We start from the raw sequence: 16,022 nt of genomic DNA, 5'->3' as shown, positions 1-16,022 counted from the left end.
TGTTGCTAAAATCCATTCAAGGGGTTGCATGGATCCAAAGGAGGAAGAGGCTTCCAGGCCTTCCAGGTGGAACTATCAATCAATGGTATTTACTGAGCACTTACTATGTGCAGAGCACTGTACTAAGCACTTGGGAGAATATAAAACAACAGAGTTAGCATACAAGTTCCCTACCCACAACGACAGTAAATAGTCTAGTCTAGAATGGTCTACAGGTTTGCACGCCCAAGCAGTGGGGCAAAATCATAATTGTAGTATTTGTTAAGTGCTTACTATAGGCCAGGAACTGTTCTAAGCGCTGGGGTCGATACAAGCAAATCGGGTTGGACATAGTCGCTGTCCCACAAGGGGCTCACAATCTTAATCTCCATTTGACAGATGAGGTAGCTGAAGCACAGAGAAGTGAAGTGACTTGTACAAGGTCACACAGCAGATACCTGGTGGAGCCGGAAATAGAACCCAGATCCTTCTGACTCCCAGGCCTGGGCTCTATCCACTAGGTAACACTGATTCTCAGAAAAGCAGCGTGGCTCAGTGGAAAGAGCCTGGGAGTCAGAGGTCATGGGTTCGAATTCCGGGTCTGCCACTTGTCAGCTGTGTGACTGTGGGCAAGTCATTTCACTTCCTCTGTGCTTCAGTTCCCTCATCTGTAAAAGGGGGATGAAGACTTTGAGCCTCACGTGAGACAACCTCATTCCCCTGTTATCTACCCCAGCACTTAGAACAGTGCTCTGCACATAGTAAGCGCTTAACAAATACCAACATTATTATTACATTATTATTCTCAGGTAGGACAGGTAGGACTTCTACTGGTTTGCGGCACAATGTTTCTGCAGATGGCAGGGTTCTATAACTTGTCCCTCAGAGCCACTGGGAAGCTGAAGCTTCATGTTCTGCCACCAAAAGAGCTCATTTGGAACCGGGACTGTGTCTGACCTGATTAAACTGTATTTACTCTAGCACTTAGGACAGTGCCTGGCACATAGTAAGCGCTTAAGAAATACCATAAAAAAAATCCTCATCCTCTCACCATGGACGAAGCAAAAGAAACCCAGGAGCTCCTTGTGGGCAGGAATCATGTGGGCTAGCTCTGTTGAACTGAATTTTCTCAAGTGCTTAGTACAGTACTCTGAACACAGTAAGTGCTTAATAAATATTGTTAATGGAGAAGTTCCCAACTCCTACTGTGTTTGAACCAAATTCAGCTACCAAGATGTAGCAAGAAAATCAATATAGATGAAGGGTTCCTTTCAACCATCTCTCTCTCTCTCTCTCTCCCTTTCCCTCTAACATCTCTGGACACATGAGTTTTCTGTAAACTGGAGATAACCACACCATGATCCTTTTCAAATTACACAAGGAATAATTACTCAGAAAAATGACTGGTAGACTTTTTACAAACCACACTGAACTGCATGATAGGCCTGAACTCCCCCTGCTCCGTCATACATTCCAACTTCCAGAACTTCTGAAGACACTGCTGATGGGTCACTAAGTGTACTCTCTAAATTTGAATAATTGTGGTTGGATTATTAGAAATAGGCTATGTGTTTATACTTACAAAGCAACAAAACGCCCAGGAAAGGCAAATCACTAAAATACACCACAACATACCAAAATATACCACAACAATTTCTCAGTTGTTAATGAACAATATCATTTAATATTCTAAAGTCAGAAACAATTATTCAGATTCCCAGCTTCCCCAAATTTCTAAACAAGATTCAATTCCATCCAGAACTACCATGAACAATTACTGAGCAGTAGTAATGTAGAACTTGTGAACTTAGAAAACATTCAGTATATATTTTTTAGGTCCAAAGGAGTGTTTAGGCAAAGAAAGAGCAAAATACTAGCCTTAAAAAGGAATGAGCCTTCCTCCACAATAACAGGGTCCTGGGGAATCATTTGATGAGTGCTGAATTAGGGTTATGGAACCCACTCCAGAATTCATCTTCTAAGTGTCCTAAAGGCTAACTTTTACCTCATATCAATATGGATAATATGGGGGATGGATGGGGAAATACAACTTTTACTTTTAATAATAATAATTGTACCTTGAGTTTCTATAGCTTTTTTCATTTTTCCTCTCGTTAGCTTCACAACATCCTTGTGAGGTAAGGAGAGGCCGCTATAACCGTATAATTTCCATTTTTAGAGATGAGGAAATGGCAGTCCAGAAAGATTAAGTGACTTGCCCAAGGCCACATGGCAGGTCAGTAGTAGAGCTGGGACTAGACCTCAGATCTTTTGACTTCCAAATCTGAATTCTTTCCCCTGGCTTGAAAAAAGGGGAATATTATACAGGATGCTTTTCAGTAAGCTGGAGGTACAATTTTAATTAGAATAACTGATCATTTTTTCTTTAATTTGTTTTTTAGCACAGAGAAATTGTCCATTTCATTTAGAATATAAGCCACATATCCTGAGGTTCCAGGAATGAAGTCATGTAGATCCCCACGGAATTTCTTCAGCTCATCGACCGATATGTAATCTGTGGAGGGAAAAATACATCTGAAAAGCCACCCGACCATCGACCATCTTTTTTTTCAGTCAGTGTCTTTGATTAATTGAATTGGGAAACCAAAAGAGATCCCAAAAAGAGGGTAAAATATAAAAGGGAAAAAAATCCAGCCTGGAATGGTCCTGCCAATAAGGGAAACTTGCTAGCTGCTGGGTCACCCACCTCCCTTTTTGCTTTTCCCCAAGACTGAGGTAATTTTTCAGCCACAGGGAAGAAGGAAGAGTCAGAATCCCTTCCTCCCTCATAGCTCTGCAGAAGGGATCAGCAACAGATGGGGATGGTCAACAGAGCACAGCGTTGAAGCAGATCAAATCTGTCAAAAAATCTTCTGAAATGTGATCGGACAACCAACGTGGTTACATAACACAACTGCAGCCTCGCTCCCAACCTGGTCCACTGATCTAGCATTCTGGAATGAAAAACGTGGCCGGCAGCACACGGCTTTGACCCTCCCACCCCAGTGGACCCCTGTCCCGCTTCCTGGGGCCTGCATTTCTCTGGGACTCTGTCTCACCTGTGCTAGGTAGGAAGGACACTACTTCCCTCAAAATTCAAAATACTGTAAAGGCTGTGGCAGTTGTGACTACTGGATCCTGGAGAATGCTGCCTGGCCCTAAATAACAGCTCCTTCAAACAGGAACCTTCTGACGTTTTGATAAAAATAATGTGGGTATTTGTTAAGCGCTTACTATGTGCAGAGCACTGTTCTAAGCGCTGGGGGAGATACAGGGTAATCAGGTTGTCCTATATGAGGCTCACAGTCTTAATCCCCATTTTACTGTTGAGGTCACTGAGGCACAGAGAAGTTAAGTGATTTGCCCACAGTCACACAGCTGCCAAGTGGCAGAGCTGGGATTTGAACCCATGACCTCTGACTCCCAAGCCTGTGCTCTTTCCACTGAGCTACGCTGCTTCTCTGATGGTGTTTATCCTTGTCTTTCTATCTTTATATACTCAATCTTTTCTCTCCTGTTTGTCCCCGACCTTCCAGCTCCCCACTTCTAGACTGGGAGCCCCCTGAGGGACGGGACTGAGTCTCCTTTATCCTTCCAGGTCATGTGAGGAAGATGCCTGGTCTAGGGAAAAGATCTCGGGCCTAGGAGTCAGAGGACCTGGGTTCTAATTCGGCCTCTGCCACCTTCCTGCTGTGTGATCTTGGGCACATCACTTCACTTCTCTAAGCCTCAGTTTCCTCAACTGCAAAATAGGGATTCAATACCTGTTCTCTCTCCTTCTTAGACTGTGACCCACTGTAAGACAAGAGACTGTGTCCGACAGACCCTCTAGACTGTAAGGTTGTTGTGTGCAGGGAAACATGTCTACCAACTTGGTTATATTGTACTCTCCCAAGTGCTTAATACAGTGCTCTCCACCCAGTAAGCACTCAATAAATAGGATGGATTGATTGATTGACCTGATTAACTTGTAGCTACAGATTTAATTCCAGGAAGTGGGCGAGACTAAGTGCAGGAGTGTTACTCTGTGAGGGTGATCACAACATAACTAATTGATGCGAGGGGAGGTATGAATAAAACTGTCCCAGATTCAATTACTGAAAAGGAAACCAAAAGTAAATGTGAAACTTAGTTACACAAGGGATGAAAGATATCTAGAAATAAAATACAGCCAAATGTGGAGGGACTTGGCAAGGAAGAAGTTGTGGCCACTGAACTGGTAATTCGGCAGATTATCATTATACCTCCTGAAAGGCTTCTGTGGAGACCACAGGCCAGTGAGTACCTGTAAACTGATGAAACTTTTAATTAAGTTTAGGATCAGTGAGCACTAAGGCAGTTAGTCTGTTGGAAGAAATAAAATGTGCGTTTCTTTGAAGGGAAAGTGTGCCTCACTGATCTGCTGGGGGTTCTTGAAAGAGGTGAATAGCTTATATTGCTTATTTATGTGTTAGAAAGCAACTGACATAAACTGGATAGATTCTTCCAACGGCAGTTGATCAAATTCCACACGAAAGCCTTTTTAAACTAAGGGTAGGGTTGCCTTAGCCAAGCTTAAGGCACTGACTAAGAAATAGGAACAAAAGAGTAGGAATAAATGACAGTTTTTCAGGATGGAGGGGTGAAAATAGTTCCATCTCCATAAGAAAATGGCTTTCTTTGTCCGTATAAAGAGAAGCAGCATGGCTTAGCGGATAGAGCATGGATCTGGGAGTTAGAGGATCTGGGTTCTAATCCAGGATCTGCCACTTGTCTACTGTGTGACTTTGGGCAAGTCACTTTACTTCTCTGTGCCTCAGTCACCTCATCTGTAAATCAGGGATTAAGACTGTGAGCCCCATGTGAGACATGGATTGATTAATTTGGATCTACCCTAGCAGTTAGTTCAGTGCCTGACACATAGTAAGAGTTTAACAAATACCCTTAATAGTTACATATATATGAAATCTTTCTCCTTTAGTCACAGTACCCTACTGCTTTTGCTTTTATTTTGTCTGTAATGTGTTTTAATGTTTCATCATCCCTAATGTGTCTGAATCCAGTCCCTTCTGTCAACCAATATACTCTTAAATGGTGAACCCCACAATGGACAGAGACCATTTCTAATTCCCACCCATGTATTCTCTCTCAGTGCCTAATACAATGCTCTGCACACAGTAAGCACTGAATATACACTTTTACTACTACTAATTAATTGTGGTTTTTGTTACTTAGTTACTATTTGTCAAGCACTGTTCTAAGTTCTGGGGTAGATATATCAATCAATCACTCATACTTATTGAGCGCTTACTATGGCAAGAGCATTTGGGAACGTACAATACAACTGAATTAGCAGGCATGTTCCCTGCGAGCTCACAGTCTGGAGGAAAGGAGGGTAGATACAAATTAATCAATATTTACAGGATATAATAATGTTGGTATTTGTTAAGCGCTTACTATGTGCCGAGCACTGTTCTAAGCGCTGGGGTAGACATAGGGGAATCAGGTTGTCCCACGTGGGGCTCACAGTCTTAATCCCCATTTTACAGATGAGGGAACTGAGGCACAGAGAAGTTAAGTGACTTGCCCACAGTCACACAGCCGACAAGTGGCAGAGCTGGGATTCGAACTCATGAACCCTGACTCCAAAGCCCATGCTCTTTCCACTGAGCCACGCAGCTTCTCCATATATAAAGGATATATATATATATCCATATATATAAGGATATAAATGTTATATATATAAGGATATAAATGTTATCAATAAGTAATTTATCAATAAATGCAGGAACAAAGGAATTGTTTAGCTTAGCAAACTACTGGATCGGAAAACAAGAAATTTCCTTTGTTCTTTTCTACCCAGGCAGTTTGCTCCTCATTTTTCCTGCCACCTGTTTGGGTCTGAGTCATTCCCCTCTCCCAATCAAGTGTTGAAAATAATTTGGTTTTTAAGGGGATGTTTCTGGCATCCCTTCATGGAGCAGAAGTAATTATAATGACAACACCTACAAGAAAAGGACCTAGGAAAGGTGAGGAAGGGCTAAGTGAGGCAATGCGGGAACGGGGGAAGGGTTACTCATTAGGTCTTAATCACTATTTCTTCTACAAAAATCTGTTTTTGGTTTTTTTTACCTATTACCATGTTGTTTACTGGGTAATTCTGAAGAGTATTAGAATGCTGCTTTCCCACATCTGAAGATCCTGAGAAATGTCTTTTTGGGCTGTAAAAAGAATATAAAGGAAAGGATCCGAGTGCAATAAATTATTTATGTGGTTCAAAACTCCTTTTTATAGCTATAGAACTAGATGGCCTGAGTGCCATGAAGAATCATTACGGTATTTTCAGACTCTCCCTAGCCTAGGTCCGGCCTTGAAAGGAAATGAATTTCTGGTTTCTATATGACTTCCCTACTCATAAGTCACTGTTCTTGCAAGCAGAACTGAGTCCCCATGTGTTTTTTTTTTCAGTTCATGGGTATATTATTTGAACCAACTGATTAATTAGATTTTAAGCTCCTTGAGGGCAGGGACCATGTCTTTTTAAATCAATTAATCAATAGTATTTATTGAGCACTATGTACAGAGCATTATACTAAATGCTTGGAGAATACAATTGAGTTTGTATTCTTTCAGTATATTCTCTCAATGTGCTACCTGAAGTAGGTACTGAAGAAACACCACTGATTGATTATGCCCTGAAATTAGTGAATTAATTTCTCTATCCATTCCCCCAGACCCAAAGATTAACTGTATGGGTGCAAAAATGGAGTCAGTATACAGTCATTTTAAAATGCACTATAAAATGCATTAAAAAACCTAGTTGAAAGTGGTTAAATGGTACACAATTTCAGGGGAATTACATACAAAATATATACATCAGAAAACTCTAAGGTCTTCCATTTCCTAAGAAATCAAGTTTCATTTAAACCTTTTGGTCCAAAGCTACAGCTTGGTCTGACTGTAGTTTCAGAACTGAAAGGTTGGGCAGTTACCAGAATCTGGGACCATTCTAAGAGGCAATTTGTAACATTCAGACTTTATAAATCCTGCATTTTAGGAACGAAGACTAGAACTGCAGCTGTCTGTCTCTCCTAGTACTAGCCTCCCCTTCGGCTCCTAAGGTGCTGCCTTCTCTGCCTGCCATGAGTCACAGGAGAGGGTAGTTTTGGGGGAAAAAGAATGCTTTCTGCCATGAGTCACGATAGGAAGCCCACAGTACCCTCTTCTGGCTTCATCAGAAAAAATTGGGAAATGTGTACACTACCATGGATTTGAGTTTCCTTTACCTAATTTTTAGCAGACAACATGTGTGTGTATATATATATATATATATATATATATATATATATATAAAGTAATGCAGGTACAAATACAATACCTTTTAGGGAAGTCTTCTTGGGGCTGAATTTCTAGTTCACTCTTGTCCCCAAGGATACTTCTTTTAGTGCGTACTAACTCACCATCCTGTTGATATTAAAAGACAGAGTCAAATAGTTAAGCTCAAGAATTTTGGATGCTGTTTTTTAAAAAAGGAAAAGAAAATTGTTAAATCATCCTCATTTGCTCTCCAGGGTCCACAAATCAGGGACTTGGAACAAAATGGAGTGTCTTGAGCGGGAAGCCAGAAGAAAACTTTTTTCCAAAATTAAACTGAAGCATTCATCTCAAAATGAACCATAAATGTAGGGTGAACTTTTTCAGGTGATCCAATAAACCAGGCAGAGTGCTGATCAGATGAGGATCCTTAAGAGGGAATAGCGGTTGAACAGATATTTACAGCTTCCAGCTGGGACAGAGGTAATCAAGTTCAGTCAGTCAGTTAATCGCATTTATTGAGGGCTTACTGTATGCAGAGCATTGTATTAAGCTCTTGGGAGAGTGTAATACAACAATAAACAGACACATTCCCTTCCCACAACGAGTTTACAGTCTAGAGGGTGAGGCAGACATTAATATAAATTTAAAAATTACACATTACATACACGATAAAGACCCCTTGAAAGCAAGAGGGAGTTTCCCACAGAGGACAGTCCCACCCTCTGGAAATAAAGGAAAAGGGACAGAGAACCCCAGCTCATGCTGGTTGATAGAATTTACTCGGGTCATGTTTAAGTTAGTTTAACCCTATCACGTCATTCACCCTACCCTCAAGGGCATTTAGGTCTATCTGTTGGCTAATGGCTGCAGTTTGAGGCACACCAGGTTATGTTCCTGGAATTCAATCATTGGTATTTATTAAGCACTTTCTATGTGCAGAACGATGTACTTAGCACTTGTGAGAGGACGATTCGATTGAACTGAAAATCACAATTCCTGCCCACAAGGAGCTCACGGTCTGGATGATGTGGTTGTATCATTGGGTACATTTTCCCAGAGACTTAGATGTTCAGAATTATGATCCAGTCTATAATCTCTGGAAATGTAGTATGAAATATCCTGAGCTATTTTTGAGTAATGATTTCACTATCGTAACTTGGAAGCAGTGTGACCTAGTAGAAAGAGCACAGCCTGGGAGTTGGAAGATTTGGGTTCTAATTCCAGCTCCACCTCAGTTTCCTCAATTGTAAAATGGGGACTCAAAACCTGTTCTCCCTCCTACTTAGACTGTGAACCCCATGTGGAACAGGGACTGTGTCTGATCTGGTTATCTTTTACCTACCCCAGTGCTTAGAACAGTGCTTAACACATAGTAAGGAGTCACTTAACTTCCCTGAGCCTCAGTTACCTCATCTGTAAAATGGGAATGAAGACTGTGAGCCCCACGTGGGACAACCTGATCACCTTGTATCCCCCCAGCTCTTAGAACAGTGCTTTGCACATAGTAAGTGCTTAACAAATGCCATTATTATTACTATTATTTAACAAACATTATTATTATTGTCATTTAATCTTTATCTGAATAATTCACAGCATACATCACAATATAAAATAAATGAGTGGTATTATGATGAGTCACTGAAGGAGTTTACAGGGGTTATTCTTCAATTTCAGTTCCCAATTTGCCCAACTAAATTTAAACAGCCTTCTTTTTTCTGAGAGCACAAGTTCCACCTACTTCCTTGAAAATTACAGCAAGGCTTTTAATCCTCACACTACTTCATCTGTTTTGGCATCTTGTAAGGATGCACTGAGAAGCAGTGTGGCCTAGCGAAAAAAGCAGGGTCCTGGGAGTCCGAGGACCTGCTTGCTAATCCCAGCTCAGCTATGGATCTGCTGTGTGACCTTGGGCAAATCACTTATCTTCTCTGTGCTTCAGTTTCCTCATCTGCAAAAATGGGGATTCAATACCTGTGCTCCCTCCTACTTAGATTGGGAGCCCCAGATGGGACCTAATTATCTTTATTTCTCCTAGTGCTTAGTAGAGTACTTGGCACTTAGTAAGCACTTAACAAATACCACTAATATTACTATTAAAATTCCTTGAGGTCTTCTTTAGAAACCGATACCTCTGAAGTAGATGCAAAAACTCATCCATTATATCTCATCCATTTCTGAATGCAGTAGCCTCCCCACTTCAACCACTCCTTGGGTTGTTGGTTCCGAGACCTCTCCATCACCTTGAAAATCTGTCAAAAACTATGGGTAGTGCTTCCTTCAAGATCCATTTAGTGTTGATTGTTAATCTCAACCCAGGTCAGGAGGGAGAGAGAAGAACTCTTCCTACCTGTTTGGTTTGGCTGGAATGTCGGGGTCGGTTGTGCGGACGCTTCGGGTAAGGAATCAGACGATACTGGTTGTACTGTGGGGTGGCTGAAACCTGGGGAAGACAGCAAACAAATCAGGTTGGATAATGGAGCAGTGGAACCTGGGGTAGGCCTATTTGCTCTAATAATATAGTGTTCGTAAGTGTTCGTAAAGTTGTGATTTTCTTGTGGCTAAGATCACAGTAGGACCTTGAACAGATCACTTACCTTCTCTTTGCCTTAGTTTCCTCAACTGTAGAATGGGGATTCAATATCTGTTCTCATTGTGGACAGAGATTGTGCTGTTCATTGAGGTATTATACTTGCCCAAGCGCTTAGTACAGCGCTCTGCACACAGTAAGCACTTAATAAATGATTGACTGTTTGACTCTTCTCCCTCCTACTTAGACTGTAGGACAAGGGAGTGTGTCTGACCTGATCAACTTGTATCAACCCCAGTGCTTAGAACGGTGCTTGATACATAGTAAACACTTAACAAATATTATTGCTGTTATTATTATTATTATTAACAGATTTGGACAGGACAACCCCGAGTTTTTACAACCCCACCCCAATGAGCCTAGGGAGCAAAGAATTGGAAGGGAGAGAGAGCTAAAGTGTTCTAGTATGTTCTCACACCTTTCTCCTCCTTCACTCCTAGTAGGACATAAAGCCCTTTTGCTGAAAATTTGTCTTTGGCCCCAGGAGAAGAGGAAATGCATAGGAGATCAGGAATTCTGCTACCAGGAATACTTAAAATGTGGTGGCTTCATACAGATTTAGACCACTGAGTCTTCAAGAATACTTAGTTCTTACCTGTCTTAACAAGAAATGGTTCTGCTCCCAAATAAAACTTCCAATTTTGCTTCTTATTTCTATTATAGAAATAGAAAAAAATCTTGTCAGAAGCCCCAGAAATACACACATATGTATATGACACATAGGGTCCTCCTAAACCCTCAAGTTCACTTCTTTAGGAAAGCCCACTCGGAGACAGAGGACAGAAAGGGAGCAGCGAAGAAGCCCAAGCCCCCTACTCTTTCTCCAATGATTTGTTTCACTCTTTTTCAGTCCATCAATCACTCAGTGGCATTTCTTGAGCTCTTACTGTGTGTATAGCACTGTACTAAGCACTTCGAAAAGTATAATACAATTTTTTGTACAAGTACAGTACAATCTTTTTGCCTTTCTTGTCTTTGTAGAACATTTTCTGCTGAGCAGAGATGGTCTTTTATGATTTACGAATAACTTAACACCCCCTAACTCCCTCCTCCCCTCTCAAAAATCTCCCTCCCCCTCCATGATAAGAGAAAAGAGAGGATCCTCTCTGATCCCCAAGTGAGGCTGGGAGATACAACCAGTGAAGAAGATTACTTATTTAAGTTGTGAAAAAATTGTACGCTTTAGTTATCCTAACCGTTTTGCGAGCAAATTGGTGAGAGGATGAAGTGACCCAAAGCCATCGAGACTTTTTCAGTTTAAGCGACAGCTAGGAGATAAGCAAGGAAAACTGTAGCATTATTTCTGGTGTAATCAATGTTCTGTTATATTCTAGAAGAGAGAAAAGAAACAGTTTAGTAGAAAAAAGTGTGGACTTTGGCATTACAAAGTCATTTTAAAATGGCCTTGACTAATAAAAGAAATAGAAGTTTAATAGGATCAAATAATTATGATACCCCATTAGAAGGATTACACTGATGAACTTTAAAATTACACTGGTTTGGGGAATTGTTCAGAATGATAATTTTTGGCCCTAGCCACTCAGACGTTTTTGTAAAACAGAGTTTTATGTAAAAATTTTCTCAAAGGGCAGTTTTGATGACTAAAGCTAACTTTTTTGACTACAGTAGTGAAAACCAGTCAAATCTCCAACTAATTGTAGAATTAGTACCTGCTATGATGGTTTATTTTTGTCTCCTAAGGGACATCACACAATCAGCATACAATAATGCAGGAGGCGTGATGTTCTAAACCTTGCGATGCTCAACAGCCATTCAACAGCACTTGTCTGCTTTGTAACCTTGGACAAGTCACTCAACTTCTCTGTGCCTCAGTAACCTCATCTGTAAAACGGGAATTAAGTCTTTGAGCCGCACGTGACCCGCACGTGGGACATGAACTGTGTCCAACCTGATGAGCTTGTATCTACCCCAGCGCTTAGCACACAATGGGTGCTTAACGAATACCATTAAAAAACAAAATAAAAAATCAGCAGTTGAGGCAGAGCCAGTTAAGATATGGTTCCGCAACGTGAGCTGTACTAACCCCTCTAGACTGTAAACTCGTTGTGGACAGGGAACATGTCTACCAACACTGTTTTATATACTCTCCCAAGCGTTTAGTACTGTGCTCTGTACACAGTAAGTGTTCAATAATTATGATTGATTGATGGAGCTAAAAAGAAACAGTGCAGATCTTGAGTAGTGACAGAACATCAGCAGCTTTGGAGTTCTCATCCCAGCTTAGTAACACTGCTCTGCAAAGTCACCCAACTCCTTGGAGGTTTTAATTTCATCTGAAAACTGAGAATGATGACTACCACAACATTCAGAGAAGCTACTAAAACTGTCAAATCACTGCAAAAATCTTGGAAAGAAGATAGTGTTGTAATACCAACAATAATTTAAACACTAAGCAGAATGGCCTAGTAGAAAGAACCCAGGTCTGTGTCTTAATCCCGGCTCTGTCACTTGTCGACTGTGAGAACTTGGTTAAGTCCCTTAATTTATCTGTTAAATTTCCTCATCTGTAAAATGTGGAATTAAATCAAACACCCTCCTACTTAGACTGTGAGCCCCATGAGGTACAGGGACTGTGTCCAACCTCACTCTCTTGTATCTATCCCAACATTTGCCTGCTGTGTGACCCAGGGCAAGTCACTTCACTTTTCAGTTCCTCAGTTACCTCATCTATAAAATGGGGATTAAGACTATGAGTCCCATGGGGGAGGGCCTGTCTCCAACCTGATTACCTTGTATCTATCCCAGCGCTTAGAACAGTGCCTGGCACACAGCAAGTGCTTAAGAAATACCATTAAAAAAACAACTTAGTACAGGGCTTGGCAAACATTATAATTTTGAGTGACTCTACAAGCTGCAGCCGTGACAGAACATTGTAGATTTCAGACTACCCTAATAATAATAATAATAATGTTGGTATTTGTTAAGCGCTTACTATGTGCCAAGCACTGTTCTAAGCGCTGGGGTAGACATAGGGGAATCAGGTTGTCCCACGTGGGGCTCACAGTCTTAATCCCCATTTTACAGATGAGGGAACTGAGGCACAGAGAAGTTAAGTGACTTGCCCACAGTCACACAGCCGACAAGTGGCAGAGCTGGGATTCGAACTCATGAGCCCTGACTCCAAAGCCCATGCTCTTTCCACTGAGCCATGCTGCTGCAAAGGCATGGCCAGTTGGGTCAGAACAAGGGGTGCCCTGCTGATTCATTGCTGTTGAAGAAAAATAGGGCTACGTAGTTACTGCCCAGGACTGTTCAATTGATCTAACACAGCCACGCTGGAGGATGGAACAAGAGATCCAGATGCTGGCTTGTATGTGTACACACTCAACAAGGCATGCAAGTTTTTTTTACATCTAGCACAGCGCCTGGCACAGAGTAAGCATTCAATAAATACCTTTAAAATAAAAAAAGATGATTGTGTCTCACTTTGTAGCCTCAAGTCTATGGACAAACAATTACTTTGAAGAAAACCAAGATGATGCATAAGCAAGACTATACCTGGAAACCTTACCACAAGCAAAGGTCACGCTGAGCAACACATAACTAGATGCTTTTTTTGGTTTTGTTTTGGGTATTTGTTAAGAGCACATAGCCAATCACTGTACTAAGCCCTGGGGTAGATACAAGCTAGTCAGATTGGACACAGTCCATGTTCCACGTGGAGGCTCACATTCTTAATCCCCATTTTACAGATGAGGTAACTGAGGCCCAGAGAAGTTAAGGGACTTGCTCAAACAGCAGACAGATAGTGGATCCAGGATTAGAACCCGGGTTCTTCTGACTCCAAGGCCCATACTCCACCTACTAGGCCATGCTGCTTTCTCTACATTGGGTTTTTCGGCTTGAAGGACAGTCCTCGATAAACATGACCTCTGGTAGGGGCAACCTCCAAAATGGAGCCCACGACAAACAGAAACAGAGCAAAGTAGAAAATAAACCATCATAGCAGGTACTAATTCTACAATTAGTTGGAGATTTGAGCCGGTTTTCACTATTGTAGTCAAAAAAAGTTAGCTTTAGTCATCAAAACTGCCCTTTGAGAACATTTTTTACATAAAACTCTAAGTTTTACAAAAACCTCTGATTGGGTAGGGCCAAAAAATGATCATTCTGAACAATTCCCCATTCTTAATCCCCATTCTACAAGCCTGGGAGCCAGGAAACCTTGGTTCTAATCCCAGGTCCACCACTTGCCTACTGTGAGATATTGGGCAAATCACTTAATTTATCTGTGCCTCAGTTTCTTCATCTGTAAAACGGGGAGTCAATACCCGATCTGCACCCTACTCAGGGCGTGAGCCTTGCAAGAGACTTTCCCAGATTAAGCCCTCCTTTCCTTTTCTCCCACTCCTTTCTGCATCACCCAGACTTGCTCCCTTTATTCATCCCCCCTCCCAGCCCCATAGCACTTATGTACATATCTGCAATTTATTTATATTAATGTCTGTCTCCCCCTCTAGACTATAAATTCATTGTGGACAGGGAATGTATCTGTCTATTGTTATGCTGTACCCTTCCAAGCTCTTGGTACAGTGCTCTGCACACAGTAAGTGCTAAATAAATATGATTGACTATCAGGACCTGTGTCAATGTAATTATCTTCTACCTCCTCCAGTGCTTAATACAGCGTTTGGCATGTGGTAAGCACTTAATAATTACCACACTTAACTCCTCTGTGCCTTAGTTCTCACGTCCGCTTTCCTACTTAAACTGTGAGCCCCAGGCAGGACGGGGATTGTGTCCAACCTAATTAATTTGTATCGAGCCCAGTGCTTGGAACAGTGTTTGGCACATAGTAAATGCTTAACAAATATTATAAAAAATAAAGAAAATGGAGAACTCGGGGGTTGGGCTCTTCACTACATCATTCATTCATTCAGTCGTATTTACTGAGTGCTTACTATGTGCAGAGCACTGTTCTAAGCGAGTATTTGAGTGCTTACTATGTGCAGAGCACTGTACTAAGCGCTTGGAATGGACGATTCGGCAACAGAGACAATCCCTGCCCATTGACGGGCTTACAGTCTAATCGGGGGAGACAGACGGACAAAAACAAGACAACTTAATCACGATTAATAGAAGCAAGGGGATGGACACCTCATTAACAAAATGAAGAGGGTAATAAAAATATAGACAGACGAGCACAGTGCTGAGGGGAGGGGAAGGGAGAGGGGGAGGAGCAGAGGGAAAGGAGGGGAAAAGGGGGCCTTAGCTGCGGGGAGGTGAAGGTGGGGGGGTAGAGACGCAGCAGAGGGAGCAGAGGGAGAAGGGGAGGCTCAGTCTGGGAAGGCCTCTTGGAGGAGGTGAGCTCTCAGGAGGGCCTTGAAGAGGGGAAGAGACATCCCCTCATCCATCGCCCTCTTTCCCCATCTCTCCTAGGCAGCGAGAATGGTGCCTCCTCAGCCTCCTCCCCAGGAATGTCCCCCCTGCCCATCCTCTCCTGGCCCCCGGGGTCTTCACCCGAGGGTGATGGGTGATGCCAGCTTGGTTCACGGGTGGAAAGGGGCAAGCCCGGGCCCGGCGAACCCCAAAGGTGTGTGTGTGTGGGGGGGGTCCTACCTCCCCCTCCGCCCCCAGAGCCCCCCACTTCCCACCCGCCGCTGCCGCCGTCCTGAGGCGACCCCGCCGCCCTGAGGCGCGCCGAGGAAGGCGACTCGCTGATTGGTCGCCGGGACCCGAGGGCGGGAACGGGAGGCGGGCGCGCGGGGCGGGCGCGCGGGAAGGGCGCGCGAGGCCGGCGCGCGAGGCCGGCGCGCGAGGCCGGCGCGCGAGGCCGGCGCGCGAGGCCGGCGCGCGAGGCCGGCGCGCGAGGCCGGCGCGCGAGGCCGGCGCGCGACGGGGCTTCCAGGGGCGCGAGGCCGGCGCGCGACGGGGCTTCCAGGGGCGCGCGCGAGGAGGGGCGCTCAGGGCGCGCGCGCGAGGCGCCCGGAGGTGTAAGGGGCCGTCGAGCTTGGCGCCACCCACCTTGTTCCCCCCGAAGCCGGGTAGGGGGGGAATTCTTATTATAATGGCATTTGTTAAGCGCTCACTATGTGCAGAGCACTGTTCTAAGCGCTGGGGGAGGTAGGGGACAGTCAGGTTGTCCCACGTGAGGTTCCCAGTCTTCGTCCCCATTTTACAGATGAGGTCACTGAGGCCC

The 16,022-nt window shown here is 43.3% G+C and overlaps 1 protein-coding gene across 6 annotated transcripts; it reads right to left on the bottom strand.

Annotated features, from left to right (window-relative positions):
• Positions 1-1,632: 1,632 nt before the first annotated feature.
• TERB2 (telomere repeat binding bouquet formation protein 2) lies at positions 1,633-15,556 on the bottom strand. 6 transcript variants are annotated; one of them, XM_029070163.2, is made up of 7 exons: positions 15,478-15,556; positions 11,059-11,192; positions 10,458-10,516; positions 9,623-9,715; positions 7,337-7,422; positions 6,091-6,179; positions 1,633-2,494 (listed from the first exon to the last, which is right to left on the bottom strand). In XM_029070163.2, exons 2-7 carry the CDS (start codon positions 11,102-11,104, stop codon positions 2,355-2,357), a joined length of 513 nt encoding a protein of 170 aa, XP_028925996.1. In that variant the 5' UTR covers positions 11,105-11,192; positions 15,478-15,556; the 3' UTR covers positions 1,633-2,354. The 6 variants fall into 6 exon arrangements, with proteins under 6 accessions (XP_028925996.1, XP_028925995.1, XP_028925999.1 ...); XM_029070162.2 differs by lacking the exon at positions 15,478-15,556 and adding an exon at positions 15,344-15,431; XM_029070166.2 differs by lacking the exon at positions 15,478-15,556 and adding an exon at positions 11,533-11,972 and having other exon boundaries at positions 11,059-11,130.
• Positions 15,557-16,022: the final 466 nt, after the last annotated feature.

This window comes from Ornithorhynchus anatinus, chromosome 8 (genome assembly GCF_004115215.2).
Source record: "Ornithorhynchus anatinus isolate Pmale09 chromosome 8, mOrnAna1.pri.v4, whole genome shotgun sequence".
Lineage (NCBI taxonomy): Eukaryota > Metazoa > Chordata > Mammalia > Monotremata > Ornithorhynchidae > Ornithorhynchus > Ornithorhynchus anatinus.
Note: the sequence above shows the minus strand (reverse complement) of the source record. Positions and strands in the feature narration are given on the sequence as shown.